The following is a 15249-nucleotide window of genomic DNA, read 5'->3' as shown; positions in this document are numbered from 1 at the left end:
AGATAGCAGAATATAGAGTTAAAGATTCTTTTCTTGATTAAAATGTAGTTGTAAACGAATCAAATGTTAATTAGTAATTGAAAATATTGAAATATTATTAGTAAACATTATAATTGATAATAGTAAAATATATTGATAAAATATAAATATTACAAATACTAAGTATCAATTATTATCACAGTTTGAGACCCATAAACAACAATATAAATTATAATTTTTTCAATTAGGCTTTTATAAATTAACATCTTGAAAATATGGTTATTGCTAATATATAACAAGAACTTTAATTTAAATTGTTATGCTAAATTAATGTGGTTTTAATCTTTATTAAATTTAGGTTATTTTATCATTGAAGTTAATTAAATATTGTTTTGAGTTATACTTAATTATTATTTTTAAATATTATTATTGAATATATATTATATTTAAATAAATATAATTCAAAATTAATGAAAACGAAACGTAGATATATTATTAAAATTAAATAGTAATATATTTAAATTATTTAAAAATATCTAATTCTTTAATAATCAAGGCATACAATAACCAGATAGCTCTTATCGATTCATAATATATTGATACATCTGTTTAATTTAAAGATACTTTCATAATGCATTATGCTTTTTTCTAAGGGGAAAATAAGCAGTGGTGGATAATAATTTTCATACATTATTCTGAAAAAATTGATCTAAAGGAGACTTCTATGGTCTATATATTCCCAGTAACTATAAAAAATAAAGTCATACAAGATGAGAAAAATGATACCATATGATAGTCCTTATTGATTCTTCCAGGATGAAAACTGGCCAATAACATGCATAAACAGTCTAGAAATAGTAGAAGGTAGATATTACAGTGAATATTGTTAATTAATTAATTAATTAATAATTAGCTTATTATCATAACTGGTAAATGTTCGCTGAATATCGGATCACATTATAATGAAAAGTAACGAGAAATTCACCAGAAACACAAGTTATGATGTTTATATTAATATAATCTATATTGAATATAATATTTTATATAAGTAACAAAGTTAGTATGAGATAAGAAATAATATTGCACATACTTATCATAATATATTTCTAATTATAGTCTATTTGAATCTAAACAAATCTAATATAATAAAAATAATCATTTTAATAATATTTATGAAGTTATTTCACTCTAATATTGCTTTAATAATATGCTTAAATTTATCTCAGGGTGTTAGAGCTAAATTTACTCAAAAAACTTTAGAATAATCTAAATAATAATACTATTTGAGAGCAGGAAATACTTTTTATCCAGTAAATGAGAATATATATAAATGTTGAAACATACGGAGAAATTTTAAGAGTAGTGAAAAATTATTTTACCTTATGTTTGGCCGATGCCATAACTAAATATTAGTTATTCTGCTCTTGTTTTACATAATCATAATATTCTATAATTTACTATTGCGTAAGCAATATAATTATTGTGTTGAAAATATTTTATAGTGCTTCTTATCTGGCGTAATTCATTTTCAATTTAATATTTGAGAATATTTCATAATAGTGATATTAGACTATATGATTTGGTAAACAATATTTCAGTTACAATATTATCAATCAGTTTAGTTACTGTAGCATATTACAATACGTTATGAACACAGACATAGCATATAAAATGAAAACTAAAAGTTTATCTGATACTTGATGAAAGAAGATATTATGTATGTTTTCTTACACTATACATGATATATGTCTATTATTTATGACATAATTTGATTGAATTATTTGTGAATGGTATTTTTCATATTCACTACCAGAATAAGCATAATATTATTCTATACAATATATTATATTATAATTAATTAATAATATTTAGATATAAATTTTATTATCCCTCCTTAAATGACCGATCAAGACTAGAATACCAAGGCAGAAGCTAAGCCTACCTAGCTCACTTTTTCCTCGCTAGACAAAGATCTGCTGGAGCTTCAATAGGATGTGGTGTTTTCATTTATCGGAATTTAATTTAAGATAAGCGAAGTTGACGATACTGTACGTTACCTGAAGATAACCATTGATACTGTGAACCTCAGCCTACTCCACCTCTTCATGTGGCAGCACAGGCAAGGCCTGCTACTCAGAAGCGACATCCAACTGATCATAATACAAGATGACCTGAAGGATCCTAGTGTATCAGTATCTGACTACTGGCTAACCTGGTCTCACTATCTATCCAAATGGGATTTTCAGTTTTATCATATTAAGTAATAGGCGATGAAGAAATACAAAAACTAGCAGAGGTATAAGTAGAAACATGAAATCAGATCACGAGATTGTTATAGTTTCTAAAAATTCAGCAATGACTCTAAATTATTTCCAATTGTATTGTGAGTAAAAAGGAAAGTAAGTAGTAAGATTAGAATGAAAAAGATAACTAAGTCGAAGACTACAAACTAACTTAGCCCAGTTTAAAATACCATCTAACTTTAGCATTGTCGAGAAATAGGCTATCCTGCAAATAATTGGTATAGCATTACATAAGTTTAAAATATATGCGCATCTACTGCCCATGATATTTGGATATAGTGCTTACCTTATTTATCAGCAAATGTTATATTCAAACGCTATAGATCCTGCTACTATTTATTAGTCGGCTGGTAAATCTATTCTTAACACTAATCAGTAAATTTACAATGATGCTGTTATGTCGACAAATTTTTAAAACTTCTTTGAGCTCCCAGTGCATTTACTAAAAATATTAGATTTAACGATACCAACAAGTTCATCTTCCAGCAAATGTGCGACGTGTCCTACCTGTTCAAGGCGTAGTACTTTGCGGTGTTCTCAGCCTTCTTCCCCCTCGATAATGCGGTTCTGAGCCAGAGCTCGAGGAGCGGGAAAACCGTCACCCTGCACACCATCTTCTACTTCAACCTGTTCTCGGGGCTGCAAATTCCCATATTAATAAATATAGGACACTAATATTAGAATTCAGATTTATAACTGCAACCATTATATAATAGAAGTTCTATTAATTTAGGAGATAATCTCAAGAATATCTTTGCATCTAGTACAAATATATCTATTGAAACTATTGCTATGTCTAATTTAAACTAGGGACTTATAGCTACAATTACCTATCCTATTTGGTTTCTAAAATTAATATTTATATCCAATGTTTTTAATAGGAAGCTTAAACTAATTAAATAAGAAGTGCATTTGATCAATATTTTAGTGGATAAACAGACTTTAATACATTTAAAAATATATCTTTAGATAATTTTTTTAAATAAATTCTACGGCTTATTGCGAAGCAACAAGAATTTAAACTAATAATAAACCTTACGAATTTTATTATGAAAAAGGATTAAATGAAAAAGATCGTATCTAATTAAAAGAATTAAAAGAATCTTATAAATTATTTATTCAAGGATAGAAGTATGATAAAACGCAAAAAGTAATCGTTTTAGTAGACGAATGCCTAAATCATTAGAAAGATAATTACTATCAAGTCGAAAAAATAATTGTATAGCTTGTTGATTAATATATGAACAAGTTTATTGATTAGGCTAGATCTTGTATTGAATATGTTTTAAAAATACTTGTAGGTACCACAGGTACTTAACACGTTCCCTAAATATAAAAATGGCTGGATGAAAATACAATTGTAGATTATAATGTGATTAAAGTCTACTAAACATAAAGAAAAGCTTGCTTAAAAAATAAAATCCATACTTGATTCTGATTAAGTTGAAGAATATTTTTTCAAATAGCTTTGTTACTATGATTTATTAATTGATACAATGCATCTGCTTTAGTAGATTTAATAGTTATTTCTTCCCCAAACTTTATTCATGTAAAAACATCAATTATTAACCATAAATTTTTTTCTGAAATGATGATAAATTTGAAGGAATATCCAAATAGAGCTGTTTTCAAGCAATAATTATATCATTTTCTAATAATGCTCTATAATCCAAGAAGCATGGAGACTATATTTTGGAGAAATTTATCTTACGCAATGAATTAAACCAACTAGCCACACAGATTTCAGGTATTGATTCAATTAATTACAAACTTTATGCTATTTTATTGATTCTTCAAACTCGTTTGATAAATTATTGTGTAATTAAACTCTATTTTTTAGATAAGATTTGACTTAAGTTCTAGTTTAAATTATCAAGAAATACAAATAATAACGCATGGTAACTGTAACTTTTTGTCAGCTGGGACCGATCTAGCACTTATAAACTCCATTAGATAAAATTAATTTATTTATACTTCTGAAAGCAGTAGAGGCTAAGTTCAATATACTCAATCTAATATCCTGGGACCTCCTAATGCACCCTTCTTGTCTGACCTAAAGCTACTACAGGATATGCGAATTACACCTAAACTGACGATTCTATGATATAATAGGTAAAAGATAAGGTAAAAATATGAGCATCAAGGACTTCTACCTCACGATGATGCCAGAGCTAGCCGCAGAGCTGCAGTTCCTATGCCCCTTGTGTGCCCATAGATAATTATTAATGAGGGTGCAAATACGTACTTTTTCAATTCTACACAATAATTCTAGTTAACTATTAATTAAAAGTCTATTCCTTTGAATTAGATTTCTTCTCATATGTAAATTTACAATTCATTGTTCATAATGGAATAAGGTAATTAGTTGGAGCTAACTAGTTAATAAATTAGTGACCAACGGTATTGTTAGAGCGTAGTCAATTGCAGAATTTAATAAACATTTACATCTCACGTCTTCCTCATCGCTGAATCGAGATGTGGTGTTCGTATTAAATTTCTTAGCGAGCTAATAATTCTTGACAAGTCTAAGACTTTTAGAATCGGATGTAGTATAAACAGACTCTAGAGAAAAAAGTGGCATCGATCAGATGCTGTGTTTCTTCAAACAGTAATAAATATCTGAAATCTCTGCGGCAATATTTCTTGTTATGCAGTTATCTTGCCCTAATCGTAAGATAGTACAAGCTCTGAATCTTAAGATAGTACAAGCTCTGATTTGAATATAGATAGCGACAGTCCTATGTTACTACTTAATAAGCTTATGAGGGAGCTTAAGTAATATGAGCAGTTTCTAGAAATATACTTTAACCCGGTGTATGTCACCAGCTACGATATAACCACTCCCCTAAAAACAATTTATGACAATTTGTAAACTTTATTTTAGGGTGCCACTTTCATGTTTCTACAACAATCCTTTGACATATTCTTCCAGTTAGCAGATAAGCGGAACATGAAAAGCTATATTTAGCATGCAATAGCAAATGCAGCCAATTGCTATGCTACGCTACTGGAAATGAATTACTAAAACCCAATCAAAAAATAGCAATTGTTACTATTGTGATAAGACTCAAATTTCAAATTTGTTTTTCAACCCCGCTCCTGCAATGCCAGACTACTTGATATCGTTATTCGGAACCACAGAAGAACAAACTAAGAGGTACTGTACAATGATATGCTATCAGTGCACTAGCATTTGTTAAGGAACGCCAATTTCAGAGTCTCAACTTTCTTCTAGAATCTGGTAATCATGGTAATTTGTCAGTTTTCAATAAGTCAAATGATACTGGAGTTAACATATGCTTCTAAACCACCAATGTACCCGGGATAAGTACCATAAATTGACCTAATCAAGCAAGGCGGAAGATTACAAAAGAAGGAGAGTTGCAGGCTCAGAAGCTATTAAAGGAAGAGGAAAACAAGTATATGTTGACCTTGAAAAGGCTACTGTGAATGTGGAAAAGCTGAAAGCTTAACTCTTAGATGTGGAATCTAAATAAAACGCAAAAACTGAGACCGTTGCAAAAGTAACTGCTATGGTGAAGCAGGCAGAAAAGAAATACGCATATGCAGAACAATAGATCCAAAAATAAGATATACTATTGACTAAAGTTGGTTAGATTGGTGGGTTTAGTGGCTCTAAGGAGGAATATAAATCCCTAACTGAAAAACTGAGCGAAATTATCAAAGAGAATGAAGCAAGCCAATTAGCTTTAGCTAAACAAAGCAAAAATGCAAAGATGCAACATAATAATAGAACCGGAAAAAGTAGTAAGATAAACTTATAGAAGAGAACACTGATTTACGTGTCAAGGAAGAAAGAACATATTTCGCTGTGTAAGACTATGCATACGAAAAACTAAAAATTATCTTGAATAACGTATTCATGGATCACACGTAGAAGCAGGTTTATGTTGTCTTAAAGGAAGGTCAAGCTATCTAAGACGCGTTTAAAGACTAAAAGATGGTCTTAAAATATTTATAATCTAAGAAAGTTCCAAGGCTCACTCGAGTCAAATGACAAATTTGTACAGATAGACTTGTCAGATAGACGTGCACTAGTTTATTGAGGAGTATAAATATCTGTTTAGCCATTAGGTGATATTCAGGAGAAAGTAGAAGAAGCCAGGACCTGCATTCATCTACAGACTCACGACTGGGTCCCAAATTTACTGAATTCCTCTAGGACAGAAAACATACGCTACCACCACTGATTCTTAAAGAGCTCGCCAAAATAGTAAACTCTTGTACAGACAAAAGCAAGGTGACTTACAAAACCTTCTTTAGCGACTAGGCTATCAAGGATACCAAGAGGTCGAAGCTGACATTGGTGCTACTGACATTTTCACATACTTTTCACGCCTACATCTGTTCCCAGTGTAGGTTGTAGATTAAACGTTAATAGTCTGCAAGCTCACCACTGATCATGAGCAGTTCAATCCTCCAGCTTTCAGTCAGTCAGAAATTGAGGTTGAATACACTGAATCGTAATACGAAATTTTGTGCAAAAGTGCAATCGAAACGTATAAAAGCAAACTCTCCGAGCGCGATATCGAATTCCTGCAAAAGAAGGAAGACAAAGTTTTTGATGCAGCATGCGCGTTACTATAATTTGATGATGGATTTTTTGCATTTAACGTAAAATATTAATACTAAATGTCTATTACGAGAAGGTAGAGAACATCTTTTAAGGAGGATTGTTTCGAGACTATTTACGAATCCAAAGGAACTTACTGGAAACGTTCACACGACTCAAAGCTGTTATAGTGGCCATCGAGGAAGGCGTCGTCCACGTGATAATTCTTGAGTGAAAGTGAGGGTTTATTTGTTCTACTGCCTGAGGTCACTGGATGGGAAACTGGTGGGCTAAATAACTGCTTATTTATATTAACCGTTTCGTATATATCATATTCTAGAATTTTGAACGGCTTCCTTAAGCTGGAAATAAGGAATTCCTAAATAAGTAAGTTTTTAAGAATAGGTCGAACCTCTGTAAAACATCTCAGTGTTCAGATAATTTTTAAACATTTTGGCTAAATGACACTTTACAAGAACTACTCTGCTTCCAGTACTTCAATTGCTAAATATTGGATGCAGCATTTGCATAACTTTGTTTCCGATTTAGAATGATGAATATCCTTGGTCGAGTGTGCTAAACATTCTTCTGCACTGGCCTTTTTGCGTCTTAAGATGGCGCATATTTCCATTATGGCGTCAAAAAAGTTTGCTCCGTTTCAAGCGCATTTACCATCTTAACTCAAACTGCCGATCAAGTGATAAAAGACAGCTGGTCCGGCAAGCCGGTCTGAAGTACAATATAGATACCCAAAATAGGTAAATGTGCGGTTCATGTTATTTTGAAAAATGAAATTTCTGTGCTGAAAGTCTAGCTTCATGTACTACTCCGGGAGTATTAACAGAGCGGTATGGCAATTTTGTGCTGGACCAGTAGCGCATCTGCAAATTTAAAAAATTTAGGATAGTGGTGCTGAATTTAAGCTTAAATATATTGGTGCCTGCAATTTCAATTAGAAGGAGTAGTGATTTAACACGATAGTGTATTTTGCTGATTAAAGTGGTTGCAAATGCACCATACTGCATAGAGCTGATTTATGGTATATTAATGATGACACATTATATCTGCAGTTTTCGCCATTAGCAGAGATCTTCGTTCCTGGGACTACTAAGGTATCGAGTCCCTTTAATTTTTTGGCTGGGGCTGGCTATAACTTCTAGGTTGGGTTAGCCGTCAGTGTTATGATTATGTAACATGACTTTGACAGATCAAAATAGCTGGATATCGTTCGTAATACTTAAAACACAGTCATGTAAACTATTTGCCATAGGTAGCTGTAGGTTAATAGAGCAGACAAATATTTCTAGCAACAGTAACTTGTTTCCGTATGCTAGTATTGCGATAGCGTAAGGAGTTAATATAATGACTAAGCATGCTACGCATTATTAGAAGATTAGAATTCCTATAATTCTCGCCTCCTGGAATGTACCTCGATTCTGGAGGTAAAACCGATATACAAGACGCACCATGTGACGTTCCTGACCATATTCATACTTAGTGCATCTGAAACTATTATTTGGCGATCGGTCGATCAGTAATGATGTTATCAAAGGATGCAGGAAGTTTCACCCGCCTAATTGCAGTTATGTTACTTACAACTTAAGTAAGAAATAATGCTACAGGCATACTATGATGATACTCAGGTAAGTCAAATTACCATAATAGTGGAAGAGAATCTGGTTAGGAGGCCTCGTGACGCAGAAGCATATTACAGCAATAAACTGGACAGCGCGAAATCCATAATTATTGTAGAAACGAATTCCAGCATACCATGCATAGTACACAACTTATGGGTTGAGCAGCGGGTAGCTGATGACTGTTGTGAGATGGCCTTTCTTCCTCCGAAGATACACGTGGCCTTTTAATAAAATTACAGACTACATCCGCTGACAGTGGTTAGGAATGCTGAATACCAACGCAGATAATGTAGTAGTGCAGTAGATGAAGATACACATGGCAAATGTAGATAGGCAGCAGGTAGTGTATATTGTAGTACTTCTGAGGAGTTATATGTTATTTAAAACTTTTAAACGACTTGCATTCATATACTTTTCAAGTTTTTGAACACAAACCGCCACGTAGGAGTTGTAGCATGTTACTATACCAATTTATATTGTATGTTAGCGTAGAATAAGATCTAGCTCTTCAGTGTTGCGACTGCACAGCCTGCAAGCTTGCAAATTATCAGGATAGAGGATTGTGTAAAGAGGCGCATACACAGACTCTCGACTGGCATCTCAAAGCGAGGAAATATATAATTTCGCTGCCGTATGGTGGTAGTGCGTGTCTATTGGTTGTCAGCTTTCCTCGAGCAGTATCTAGCGGTACAAGATACTGTGCCAAGAAATATTAGATCTATAAAGAAGCATATTGACCATAAATATATATGAATATTAGCTACTACGAAAGAGGAAATAAATAAAATTTTGTCATGCAAGGAGCAGCTGGAAGTATGGACTCCAAGGGCCATGCCAATAAAGTTGGTTAGAGCGGAACTGACTGATAATACATTGTCGAGTACAAAGCTAATTGGGCGAATAATAAGAAATCATATCAACTATACAAGTACAATCACCTAGAATACCAAGCAACACGCAGTTTATCTTTGTATACAAGTACCAGTAAGTAGGCTGGACAGATAGAACTGTCAGCAGTAGCGAAGGAAGAAAAATATATAATCTCACATTTGGATCAGTTTTGTAGTTAGAGGTGTATTGATCAGGCTTGGCAAGGCTATCAGTACACTTAGAACCAGGTTTGCGTTTTTCATAGTCTTACGATAATTGCGAAATTCAAATTCAAATCGCGAATAACAAGAATAATACTTACATATGTCATATTATCTCGATAATAGTATGCAGGTTTTGAAATTTTTATAATTAAATTTAGGTACTCTAATATAATTATATTCATATAAATATATAGCATCCTATTACATGAAATAGCTATACTTGGAGAGATTGCTATTGAAGGAACATACTTATTTGCTATATAATAGTTATTGATAGAAATATTTAAAAAGATTATACCGAAACATCGTCACTAGTCTTTTTTAGCCTATTAAGTCATCGCATACATGAGGTAATAAACTATGCAAACTATAAAACTCATTGCTTATTTTACCTACGGTAGATTATTACTGACGCAACAACGACTTCTACTACTCATAATAGTTATATCCACGAAATACGTTATCTGAAACGCTATATATCAATAATTTAACCTAAATTTTTCAAAAGCTTATCAATAACTGCCAAACTATTTATGCACCCATTTGTGCGTTTAATAATGTAAAATAATAACCATTGGTGCTTTCAAAAATATTGAGCACAATTTCATTTTCCAAGCAATATTCTTGAAACAGTTTGAGTTCTAGATACAAACTATAATGGATCAAAAACTTGTAATACATAGCAGTGATGTATTTTTGGACAGTTTCGTACTTAATAATATCACGATTTTGAGTATATACCATTTAAATATGTGTAGAGAGATATATAGAGTGGTATTATTTGCATATCATTTCATAGGCTTTATCGTATAATACTGTATTTAACGCAACTGGATTGGGTTTCTTCTAATATGAAATTTATGTTAGGATAAATTAATTGATTTTTGCAATGTATATGAGCATTACTAACAATTTGTATGGTGTGGGAATGTTCGAGCATAGTAACATATTTATATAACAAAAGAGCACTAGTCTAGAAACAGTACGAATGCCTTTTCAAGAATGTTAAGGCTTATTAGAATGTAAATACTAATGTAATTAGTACAGATGCATATTGGTGACGACTACTAATGTATTTATAATAGTTATTGGTAAAGATGAGTTTTGACAAGATTGCAGACTAAGCACAGTATATGGTGCAACATTACGAGTAATGCGTTATTTATAATACAATTTTATTAAAATAATTAGATAGTCTGGAATATCCTAAATTCAGCAGCGTATTAATTTTCTGCTGGTTTACCGCATATTACTGTAAGCGGATTGAATATTTAAGCATGAACGAAAAACATAGCACTGAGTCACTTTTCTAAGACACTGCGCAAGCTACAACCTTTGAGCCGAAAATACCCTTAAGTACGGCATCGCACATCATAATTGGGGCCTTTACCACGCTAACCTTAGTTTCTTAGTTGCTTCTATGCGTTCATTTTTAGGGATAGGCTTGGAAAGCTATACAGTAAGTCTAACAGCTTCGCCATTCTCAACTGCAGTAGATGTACAAAATGTTCTAAACGGTTCCACAATTTCTGGTTTAGCGTAGTTTATGCCACCTTTGCATTAATTGATTGTGATCTCTTCAATCTCATTGGCATCCCGATTTTTACAAATATGTTATACCCATTGGGACATACAACACAAGTGATCTATCTTTGAGATTTATCAATCGCCACTTCTTCAAACTTTTCAATGGCGACAGGTACATTACTAACCTATTACTTTATACGAACGTGCAGCATCTCTGCTGGGACTGCGTGAACAACCTCCGTCTCTCCCGCAACTTGCATCTCCCAATAACCTTGCTAACACGCATGCTTATTGACTATGAATCGAGCTCTTTGATAAGGAATTGCGGCGCAGAGAACAATATGTTTTCATCAGCTAGTACAACCGGTGTACCGGGGGCTGCAGATGTTTCCAAAAGAAGAGCGGCCCTCTTCGGCAGCATCGTCCACCAAATTATGAACCTAAATGCAATTTCCGGCTGAAAGAAGCGCCCGCTAACAAGCTTGCACGAACCAGCCTCTATAGGCCTGGTTTTTGGATTAACTTTTCCACCCAAAGTCACGACAACTTTATCCTGAGGAATAAGACCAACCGAGAGTGACAAACAGCCGCATTCGAGCCTTGTAGTTTTCGTGAGATCTGGCTGCAAAGTTACAGGATCCACTGGAGCAAGGTACACCGCGGTAACCCGAGTTTCCCCAACTAGATTTACAGCCGTGATTACCAGATGGAGCGGAATTCCGAAATCTGTTCAGCACTATTCGATATTTCGCTAAAGGCCAGAGCAGCGCGGTAAGAGCCCGTAGACGCCCAAAGCGCGCGCCCTCCAAAGTGCACTTGTGGGCCATAGTCAGACCGATAGCGCCAGAACCCAGGATTCCACGTTCTTCCCAGGCGGCTACCCGTCCATGTTGATCATTTGCTGCGCCGAGTACCTGAATGCTCGCTCCCCCTCACCGCAGCCGCTCCCGAAATCAACACCTTTGCCGAGAAGTGCCGCACACAGAGGCCCCTCGTGACGGTCGAAATTGTGTACCCGCTGCCAGTTTCTGTGCACTGAAACACGAACGAGTGCATAAGAATGCTCGAATTCGACTGAAGGCAGTCCGCCTCGAGCAGCTCCGCATACTCTGGCCCGTGAGCTCCTGCTTGCACTTGCAGAGCCCGAAGCCGCCGTGAATGCACTGCGCCAGAATTCACTACTAACGTGTGCTATTTTCTAGCACCAGATCCGCTTTTCCGAGTATCGTGGTCGTACGCTGCAGTAGCACCAGTCGAGATATTTCAGCACCGTTCGTTCCAGAGCGCGGAAGGCCCAGGTGAACATCAGCTTCCAATTGGTATCTTGCGTCTCCTTGCTTTCATCGAGTGGCACGTCATCTGTGCAGATGCCGGAACGCGGCGTTCCTGACCGCGAGCTGCTAGCTCTGCGCGAGGTACCGGACGATTTCGCCCCAGCTCCCGTCCACCTCCTTCTGGATCTCGAGCATCAGCTGTTGCTTCTTGACCCTGCATACCGAGTTTTTGGGCGAAACGCGGTGCGCGAAGTCCAGCACGAGCTGGTGCGAGGGCGCGATCAGCGAAGTTAGGAGTCTGTGAGCGTGATCTCAATATCTGTTGGCAACAACTGTGGGGGCAGCGCGAATGCTACGAAAATCGTAGTACTGGATTCCGAGATCTCGTATGACAGGGAAAGCATTTTTCAAATGTGGCAGGGGATAATATATAAGAATTAATGTATAATATTGTGTAAATGTTTACTCGGAAAATGTGTTTTGCTATATTTTGTATATATCTTGAAAAATGAACTGTGCTCAGAAAGTCTCGGAAAAGGTAAATCCTTCATTAACGAATATCGTAAAATATGCGGGCGGTGGGAATGCACCGTCACATGTCTGTGGAGCCTTGTATGCAGTTTAGCTGGCAAGTCCCAGTGTATAACTGTTATTGGAGGAATAATTCTCAAAAAAAAATTGGAGGTGTTGAGTGCAGTGAGCTTTATGGGAAAATATCATGCGATGAATTAGTTTAGTATGCAGTCAGTTTAGTAAAGTGATGATTCATTCGCTGTCTTCTAATGTCATTAGAATTCTTTTCTTTGATTTATTGTTTAACTTAATAGATTCCGATGTGACGAACTCAATTTTAAGTAACAGAAAATTTCGTCAGAATGATTTTCTAAACCCTGGCTACTCGTACTTTTCCTGAACTTGATCTTTTGTTTTTTTTGTTTGGATCCTTTTGAATCAGAAATATAGTTGTCTTGAAGCTGGTTAAATATTTTAAATAGTTTTCACTTCATCTTTAGTTAATAAATATTAGATTTGTTTATAGTATGAGCCAAAGTGATATGTTTCAATCTTATTAATTATTACAAACTTGCTATAGTATTGCTTAGTGCGAAGTACATCAGGAGTATAATAATAGTTCCATTATTCAATTTCTTAAGGTAGTACAACTATTACTTCTCTATCTTTATTAAGCAATCTTATTTATTCAACTTTGCTACATACGTTATTACTTTCAAATTTCTATTTAGTACTAGCTTTCTTATTTATCTTTATGAGTTCATTATTTATTACTAATTCGATGAAAGCTAGGTCATCTCTTTTTCTTCAATCAGCAGTTTTGCGTTTATGAACTTCACCATTTCTTTGGTTAAAAAATGAAGGTACTATCTTTTAAATATAGATAAAAATTAACAGATATTCACTTAACTTGCTTATCAAAGTTTATAAAGATCATTGGGTCTGGTTAAATAATTATATATAAAAAACTATATTTGAATTAGCCTCTCTTCGAATAGTCGTTTCCAAAATAATCAATGGATCTATCATACAATTCAATAAACTATTTTGATTCGAATTCTTAACTTGTTATCCTTCCAATATCCTTAAAGATATCTTTTATATGTTCTTCCTTGAGACAGTTCATTAACAAGAAAGCTGTAAACAACTATCTAAAAGGTCCATACAATTTCTTAATAGAATGCAAACATGAAATGGTCCCCCAAATTCCAAGATATCTTCTTTAAAAAATTAGTTTATAGAAATCAGATTCAGTTGTAGTTTGAAATACTGAACTTCCACTCAAGTCATCTAATAATAAAACTATTTTTTATCTTCGTATCCAATATTTATTATAACGCAAACCAATTTATTCATACAGCAATTATATATACTAATCAACATCATCACCTAAACAATCTTTCTATAAAACTAAACATTCTTAATAATATTGCTTTACCCATTCGAATTGTGAAAGTATATTTTTAAAAACTTGAAAGAATAGTTTTTGATCTCTATTTTTTAATTTCTTTATCTTTTAAAGGAGATCATATTTATTCTTGTATTATAAATGATAGATTTATAATAGTTTTCATTTTCTATAATTCTTAACATAACATTAATAACTTTTATTTTGAAGTCCTTCCATTCGAATCAACAAATGGTATATTAATTCTATTGTCTTTGCTTTTTGATATTTAATAAGTTTAATCACAATCGATAGTTGGACCTAAGAAGAATGTATGAGTTATATCTTTATTATTTAAATGAGGGTCATCTGAATTATACTTTGATAGTTTACTTTAATCTTAATATGCTTAATTTAATTTATTCATTGAATACGTTTTGACTGTTCCTGCTGAACCCATAAGTCCAAAATAGCCATAATCATTATTTCAATTTAGACCTCCTGGGATCCGGACGGTTACGTCCAAGTATTTTTTTTGGTTTTTATATCAAAAATTGAATTTCGTCTGATTGTATATTGTACTCCATATATTTAATTGAAGCAAAAATAATAATAAATTAAATGAATGAATGTCACCTTAGCAAAAACTTACAAAAGATATAAACTGATTCTTGTTAAACTTCTGCTTGTGATGCAACTCTTTTACTATCAGTTTAATTTAAAATATTAAATGATATTTAATTAGTTCTGTTAGTCATATCTTTCCAAACAAATATATATCGATTCAAAGGCTACAGCATTAAACTTTTATATATTAAGATACTAATGGTTTCATCACATTAATTTGATTTTATATAAACTGTATTTAAGTGTCTAAAGAACTTAGCTGAATTAAGTTCACTTGTAAGATATCTTTTAATAATTACTGTTGTTTTTGTAATCTCCAAATCTATCTTTGTTTA

At 33.4% G+C, this 15249-nt stretch overlaps 6 protein-coding genes and 4 pseudogenes across 6 annotated transcripts; 7 read left to right on the top strand and 3 right to left on the bottom strand. All coding sequences in view use genetic code 6, as the record gives it.

Annotated features, from left to right (window-relative positions):
- Positions 1 to 1877: 1877 nt before the first annotated feature.
- SS50377_21313 (uncharacterized protein) lies at positions 1878 to 2366 on the top strand (the record flags this gene model as incomplete). The annotated part of the gene is made up of 1 exon (XM_067905245.1): positions 1878 to 2366. One exon carries the CDS (start codon positions 1878 to 1880, stop codon positions 2364 to 2366), a length of 489 nt encoding a protein of 162 aa, XP_067766562.1.
- SS50377_21312 (Hypothetical protein) lies at positions 2231 to 3841 on the bottom strand (annotated as a pseudogene).
- Positions 3842 to 5022: 1181 nt separating this feature from the next.
- Positions 5023 to 5343, top strand: SS50377_21311 (uncharacterized protein; the record flags this gene model as incomplete). The annotated part of the gene is made up of 1 exon (XM_067905244.1): positions 5023 to 5343. The coding sequence occupies one exon, from the start codon at positions 5023 to 5025 to the stop codon at positions 5341 to 5343; it is 321 nt and encodes a 106-aa protein (XP_067766561.1).
- A 235-nt stretch (positions 5344 to 5578) lies between these two features.
- Positions 5579 to 6154, top strand: SS50377_21310 (uncharacterized protein; the record flags this gene model as incomplete). The annotated part of the gene is made up of 1 exon (XM_067905243.1): positions 5579 to 6154. The coding sequence occupies one exon, from the start codon at positions 5579 to 5581 to the stop codon at positions 6152 to 6154; it is 576 nt and encodes a 191-aa protein (XP_067766560.1).
- A 616-nt stretch (positions 6155 to 6770) lies between these two features.
- Positions 6771 to 7090, top strand: SS50377_21309 (Hypothetical protein; annotated as a pseudogene).
- Positions 7091 to 8408: 1318 nt separating this feature from the next.
- On the top strand, positions 8409 to 9245 carry SS50377_21308 (uncharacterized protein; the record flags this gene model as incomplete). The annotated part of the gene is made up of 1 exon (XM_067905242.1): positions 8409 to 9245. One exon carries the CDS (start codon positions 8409 to 8411, stop codon positions 9243 to 9245), a length of 837 nt encoding a protein of 278 aa, XP_067766559.1.
- A 78-nt stretch (positions 9246 to 9323) lies between these two features.
- On the top strand, positions 9324 to 9860 carry SS50377_21307 (uncharacterized protein; the record flags this gene model as incomplete). The annotated part of the gene is made up of 1 exon (XM_067905241.1): positions 9324 to 9860. One exon carries the CDS (start codon positions 9324 to 9326, stop codon positions 9858 to 9860), a length of 537 nt encoding a protein of 178 aa, XP_067766558.1.
- A 1027-nt stretch (positions 9861 to 10887) lies between these two features.
- On the bottom strand, positions 10888 to 12791 carry SS50377_21306 (Glycerol-3-phosphate dehydrogenase; annotated as a pseudogene).
- Positions 12792 to 12895: 104 nt separating this feature from the next.
- Positions 12896 to 13148, top strand: SS50377_21305 (Hypothetical protein; annotated as a pseudogene).
- A 237-nt stretch (positions 13149 to 13385) lies between these two features.
- SS50377_21304 (uncharacterized protein) lies at positions 13386 to 13742 on the bottom strand (the record flags this gene model as incomplete). Its single annotated transcript, XM_067905240.1, has 1 exon — positions 13386 to 13742. One exon carries the CDS (start codon positions 13740 to 13742, stop codon positions 13386 to 13388), a length of 357 nt encoding a protein of 118 aa, XP_067766557.1.
- Between the last annotated feature and the right edge of the window lie 1507 nt (positions 13743 to 15249).

Source organism: Spironucleus salmonicida, chromosome 2 (genome assembly GCF_000497125.1).
Source record: "Spironucleus salmonicida strain ATCC 50377 chromosome 2, whole genome shotgun sequence".
Taxonomy (NCBI): domain Eukaryota; phylum Fornicata; order Diplomonadida; family Hexamitidae; genus Spironucleus; species Spironucleus salmonicida.
The sequence above is the reverse complement of the archived record's forward strand: the minus strand, read 5'-3'. Positions and strand labels throughout refer to the sequence as shown.